The sequence below is a fragment of the Leptinotarsa decemlineata genome, unplaced genomic scaffold, assembly GCF_025532065.1.
Source record: "Leptinotarsa decemlineata unplaced genomic scaffold, Ldec_3_MD MMD2_tig00078363_RagTag_RagTag, whole genome shotgun sequence".
Lineage (NCBI taxonomy): Eukaryota > Metazoa > Arthropoda > Insecta > Coleoptera > Chrysomelidae > Leptinotarsa > Leptinotarsa decemlineata.
In genome coordinates, this window is record NW_027412728.1 from 941,749 (window position 1) to 948,427 (window position 6,679).

The 6,679-nt window shown below is 37.4% G+C and overlaps 1 protein-coding gene across 1 annotated transcript; it reads right to left on the reverse strand.

Moving 5' to 3' along the window:
• Nucleotides 1-2,559: 2,559 nt before the first annotated feature.
• On the reverse strand, nucleotides 2,560-4,165 carry LOC141487082 (uncharacterized). Its single transcript, XM_074185882.1, has 2 exons — nucleotides 3,548-4,165; nucleotides 2,560-3,493 (listed from the first exon to the last, which is right to left on the reverse strand). Exon 2 carries the CDS (start codon nucleotides 3,490-3,492, stop codon nucleotides 2,686-2,688), a length of 807 nt encoding a protein of 268 aa, XP_074041983.1. The 5' UTR covers nucleotide 3,493; nucleotides 3,548-4,165; the 3' UTR covers nucleotides 2,560-2,685.
• Between the last annotated feature and the right edge of the window lie 2,514 nt (nucleotides 4,166-6,679).

Consider the following 6,679-nt stretch of genomic DNA (forward strand, 5'->3'; position numbering starts at 1 on the left):
TGTAAATGTAATACTGGAATATTTTCAAAATTAGTGTGATCGATATCAACAAGTGGTGAACCATCTTCAGCAATCAATAGTGGCATGGAGCTCATGATAATGATTATTTAGGTTTGGAGGAATGATATGTGATAGCAATAGAATGTGGATAGGAAAGGTGATGATGTTACTGATACTTCACCTTTTATAGAAGAAAATAAACTAGCGCATGCGCTCTTTCGTCAACTAGCCCACTCTTTCATCGACTAGAGATGCCATATCCTTCTCTCCCACTTAAAACGAGTCAAGTGATAGGTGGGAGTCGTACCACTTCCGTTTCCTATTCAATCGTATAAGTCGACTTGCGATCCTGAAGTTCATTCATTCACTCTCTACAACTGTGAGCAAACAACAACAAGATGAATTCTGCAAAAATAAATGCTGCATTAAATAGAATATCTGCTGTTGATGAAAACAATTGGATAGACGAATCAGATGATGATGATGTCAATGTTCCGCTAGAGGAAGTGATAGTTGAAGCAGAAGATGTTGGAGTCGATGAAGATGAGATAGACGAAGTTGAAAACGAGGCCAACCAAAGCGACGAAGATGATGACGTGATGGAGTTTGAGAGGGTCATGGATGAAGAAGGAGATGATGAAGGGATAGAAGCTGACACAACTGAAGGCGATGGTGCTTTGAGGATCGGTATGCGAACGCTCAATGTCAGTGAGACATTGGAAGATCCCTTGGATTTGTATTGTGCAATGGATGCATACGTATTGATCAGCACAATAGATGGAGAGAACAAAAAACTATGCTGGTGCTGCTTTCGGTTTTATTCGCATAGAAACAATAATGGAGGGTGGTATGCCCATGTCAACACCCACAACACTGTCTCAATTATGGAAATGGGACAAAATTGGTGTGAAGCTTGCGAGAGGCCACTAACAAACTTCACCCGAGTATCTACATGTATTATATGTAATAATGTCCAATCTGTGGCACAATAACCGTGGACCTACTGGTCAAAAAAAAAAAACAACAGCCCTTTTCAGGGCTACATTATTCACACAAACGGTAGTAGTAGAATTCACAGATTATGTGATAAATGACTACTTTGACTAAAAAGTCGAAGTTAGGATTTGGTTTATCATCGAATATCTGTGTATATGATGAGTACTACTTTGACTGAAAAGTCGAAGTTGATATTTTCTCAATCATTGAATATAATGATAGCTCTGAAAATAGTTGTTTATTGTCTTTAATTGTAGCCCTTAAAAGGGCTGTTTTTCCTATTAATCCATACAATGGTATGGACTAACGCTCTTCATCATCAGAAACAATCATGATGGTGTCATCATCTGAATCATCTGTATCTGATGATATACTGATGATGTCGTCCTCATATTCATCAGATTCATCTGAATCAGATGATATACTAATTATGTCGTCCGCATGATCATCTAGCTCGTTATCCTGTAGATCGTCTAACTCATCTACTTCCTCTTGCATACGTTCCGGGAAATCATCAGGAAGATCGTAGATGCGTTGCAGCATTTCTGCGAAGGTTGTACTGAAATGATCAAACGTAGAATCTATTTCATGTACCTGGATGGGTCCTGTACTCATCATAGAAGACTCTGGTACACTCATCGGTTCGGTGGTGGAATCAGCAATCGACATTGTGGAAGAATGATGTAGAACTGGGATTGATACTATATTTATATTGGAAGAAATAAAACGGAGGGGGTGAAGTGTAAATGTAGAACAGTGTTTGAGATTCGAAAACATTAAAAATGACGATCTTCATGAAACTCTGAGCGATTATTATGAGAAATTCTAAGTGATTATTATGAAAAACTAATAAGAGAGAGGGAGGAAGACACTGCCCCAGCCTCGCAGTGCCTCGTGTACACCAACCAAAAAAGTGTGTACTCCGTGGAAGGAAAGGAAAGGAAAGGAAAGGAAAGGGTGGGAGAAACAGGGAAACGATTACATATCGTCGTCGGAATTTAGGACATCATCGTCATCAATTAGGATAGGAGATGGCGGAGGACTGTCCTCGATAAGGATTGGGGATGGTGGAAGTCTGATGTCGCCAGCGTCATCGTCGTCGTCGTCGTCATCCTCATCTGTGATGTCTACAGGCGGTGGGTCACCCCATTCGTCATCCCATTGGTAGGGATCCGGATAATCCCCGTCCGATAAGTCAGCTTCATCACTCCCAGTGACATGCTGAACCTGCACCCTGTAGTCATTATTCATGAATTCGAAGGGAATGTCATGAGGTGCCGTTGTGGAGTCCACGAATCCTTCATGGATAGAAGCCCAGTAAGGATGTTGATGCGCTGGGTCACTGTACGGCTCAGTAGTTGAATCAGGTTCCATGTTGAAGGTGGCTGATCAACTGAATATTCCAACAGATAATTCCTACTTTTATACTTTTGAAAGGGAGTGGGGAGGAGTGGGGATGAAAGAACTTGGAATTGAAAATGGAAAAAAAGAAAAATAATGAAAAGACGAAGTGAAGAAAAATGCTCCAACCATCGCATTGTTCAATGTGTACCAAACCAAAACAATGTACACCCTTTATTTCACTTCTTTTTTCATTTTTTTTTGTTTTTTATTCCTAAAATTATAATTACAAACCTAAAACTACCATGCTACCTAATTATCCTAAAACTATCCTAGTTGACCTAAAAACTATTTCACTTTATTCAAAAATTTCTTTATAAATATTTTTAGTTCATTATTGAGCTCTATCGAAGAGGTCTCTGCCTTCCGCCTTTCCTTCAGAGCTGCAGTCCTTCGATCTAGCTCGGCCATCCTCATTAACAACTCGCGCCGTTGGCTAGCAATTTCATTCTCCTCCCGGGAAATGCTAGCCAACGCGGCCTCACTATTTCGTGAAGCAAGTGCAACATCCCTACACCTCTGTAGGAAAGTTTCCATCTCCTGGGGGTTAACCTCTCCGAAAGGCTCCGGCACTGGTGGCACTTGTGGCGCGATCTCCCCGGCAGGCTTCGACACTGGTGGCACGACCTCCATGGCAGGATCAGGCACCGGTGTGAGTTCCATGGGTGTCAACATCGCTGATAATGCAAATTGGGTGAGGATTTCACCTGGAGATGGCACCCTCGGCACCGGCTTATATGCCCTCCGTCTTTCCACTGTCAATGCGAGCGGTGTGGGACGTCTCGGAGGATTCCTTTTGGCGGTCGACCAACTACCTGCATAAGGGTTAGTCCTATTGCATTTACTCCTATACCTTTGAATAGGACCAACCTTAGCTGCAGATTGCCGCTTGGCTTTGTTAACAACCCTGTCTTCCTGAAATGAGACAGGGCTGCGTGGCCGCTGCACACCACCCGAAGTTGAAGCCTTCACCTCTTGGACCATCGCCACCTCGTCTCCCTCGAACATGTCAGGGCTGCCTGGTCGCTCCACCTCAACATCCACAGGTATGATCGATGCCACAGCGTTGTCGATTTCCTGCGTGTAGTTTTCCATTCTGAAAATGTAATACAAAGTTAGTTGTTATGAAAAAGTAACATTGATAACTTACTCAAAATTCGCTTGTTGTAGACTGTAGAAGACTGCTGTATTAGACTGGTGTTGTAGTAGATTGCTGTAGCTGGACTGCACTCGATGAGAAGACTTGTCGTACTGAATGCCGAGAAGTGTGCTCCTCAGGGTGTAGGCAGAAGTGGGAGTGGTGGGAGTGAGGTGGGGGCGCGCATGCGCAATTGTGGGGTGAGGCGAGCAATGGTGGGAAGGGGGCGGGGCTAAAAGTGGAGGAGAGTGGGCGGGGACTACAGTGTGTTGTTAAATTTTTTTTAATGAAACATAAAATTAAAAATTTTTAGTCATAGAACCGGCATTGGTCATCCTCAGTCATAGAACCGGCATTGATCATCTACTTGAATTGTGACTGGAGAAAAAAATCTTTATTTTTTGTAAATCTATATTATTAAAATCAATAATGGGGGTATTTAATGTTCAGTGTGTATGTAGAATCGATATTTTTTGAGAAATGAGTGGTGGAATCTCATTATTATAATATTGAATTTATTACACTTATTTTCAATTTTACACGAAAAATAGTAATGACAAAAGTTGTAGAGAATTTAATTTCCAACAAATTTGGTCTCTATTATTTTTTCGCAGGATTGATATTTTTCGAGAAAAGAACGGGTTGTAATCTCATTATGTAATATTGAATTTATTACACTTATTTTCAATTTAACACGAAAAATAGTAATGACAAAAGTTGTAGAGAATTCAATTTCCAACAAATTTGGTCTCTATCAATTTTTTCGCAGGATTGATATTTTTCGAGAAAAGAACGGGTTGTAATCTCATTATGTAATATTAAATTTATTACACTTATTTTCAGTTTTACACGAAAAATGGTAATGACAAAAGTTGTAGAGAATTCAATTTCCAACAAATTTGGTCTTTATTAATTTTTTCGCAGGATTGATATTTTTCAAGAAAAGAACGGGTTGTAATCTCATTATGTAATATTGAATTTATTACACTTATTTTCAATTTAACACGAAAAATAGTAATGACAAAAGTTGTAGAGAATTTAATTTCCAACAAATTTGGTCTCTATTAATTTTTTCGCAGGATTGATATTTTTCGAGAAAAGAACGGGTTGTAATCTCATTATGTAATATTAAATTTATTACACTTATTTTCAATTTTACACGAAAAATGGTAATGACAAAAGTTGTAGAGAATTCAATTTCCAACAAATTTGGTCTCCATTAATTTTTTCGCAGGATTGATATTTTTCAAGAAAAGAACGGGTTGTAATCTCATTATGTAATATTGAATTTATTACACTTATTTTCAATTTTACACGAAAAATAGTAATGACAAAAGTTGTAGAGAATTCAATTTCCAACAAATTTGGTCTTTATTAATTTTTTCGCAGGATTGATATTTTTCAAGAAAAGAACGGGTTGTAATCTCATTATGTAATATTGAATTTATTACACTTATTTTCAATTTTACACGAAAAATAGTAATGACAAAAGTTGTAGAGAATTCAATTTCCAACAAATTTGGTCTCCATTAATTTTTTCGCAGGATCGATATTTTTCGAGAAAAGAATGGGTTGTAATCTTGAGAAAAATTCCGAATCTTGACGATCAAAATTTTTTTTTAATTATAAACCTTTAATAATTCATAGAAAAAGTAAAATATTGATATTAGTGGTTCAAATCCCGGTTTTTTCGCAGGATCGATATTTTTCGAGAAAAGAACGGGTTGTAATCTTGAGAAAGATTCCGAATCTTGACGATCAAAATTTTTTTTTTAATTATAAACCTTTAATAATTCATAAAAAAAAGTAAAATATTGATATTAGTGGTTCAAATCCCGGTTTTTTCGCAGGATCGATATTTTTCGAGAAAAGAACGGGTTGTAATCTTGAGAAAGATTCCGAATCTCGACGATCAATTTTTTTTTTTTTTTTAACCTTTATTAATTCATAAAAAAGTAAAATATTGATATTAGTGGTACAAATCCCGGATTACCCATAAAAAAAAACAATAATTTTTATATAAATGAAGCTTTCATATCTTATATAGAATAATAAATGTTATTAACACCAATATGTAAGCCTGTGGCGTAATGGTTAAGACCCTAGCCTATGCAGACGTATGACATGAGTTCAAATCCCCGTGTGACCAAAAATTTTTTTCTTTATTTCTCACCATTATTCCTTGTGATTTAAATAGAATTGAAACTGTTAGTATAAGTGGGCCTGTGGCAGCGTAGATGTTAAGGTATCATCCTACCGCACAGACTATCCAAGTTCGAAACTTGGCAATGACAAAACTAGAAAAAAACTAGAAAAAATAATAAGAAGGAGGCGGGGGGGGGGGGGGGGGGGGGGGGGGGGAGGGGGCAAGAGGGTATAGGTTTGTGAAAAAATATTTCTTTTTAATTTTAAAATTTATTTTCAAATTTCAAAAAATTTTTTTCAAATTTGCTTTTTTTTTTTCAAATTAAATTTTTTTTTTCAAATTTTAACAGTTGAGAACATGTCAAGTCAGAATTCGAGTACATCACTAATGCCACTTCAGGGACATTGAAATATATATAATAATACTTGTTGATAACTTTCATTATTAATTTTTCAAATACACATTTTTTTTCCTAACCTAACTTAATCAGGCCCTGGCCAGGCAGGCTATTCCACTTCACTATTCACCATGTTGGTTCAATTAATACGTCATCTGTTGCTTTTGGTTTTGGTTCTATTATTCTAATATTTGGATCAATGTTCAGTCCTGGATATCCCACTCCACCTGATGGCCTGACTTTATGGCTTTTCTCCAAAACTTCAACTCTCTCTTCCAGTACATCATACTTTTTCATTGTAGTCGCTGTTATGTTTGACATAGCATCAAATTTTTTATTTGTAGACGCTGTTATGTCAGACATTTTTATGTCTACATCATTTGTAAGTTTGTCAAATTTACGAGTGAAAGTTATCCGAGCCTCTGCAATTTTATCGTCAAATGCTTGACGGGCATCGCGAGCAATATTGCCTATTGTGGATTGTATTGCAGCTTGTAGGGCTAGAAGTATAACCTCCTTTGTTCCGTTAATTTCCCCCTCAAGGTATGATACAGTTACACAATCACTCTTGTCAATTGGTTCGCTTGTATTTTTCAATATT

What these genes read in the sequence shown, in the direction of transcription:
- LOC141487082 (XM_074185882.1), bottom strand. Translation starts at nt 3,492, where the DNA reads ATGGAAAACTACACGCAGGAAATCGACAACGCTGTGGCATCGATCATA.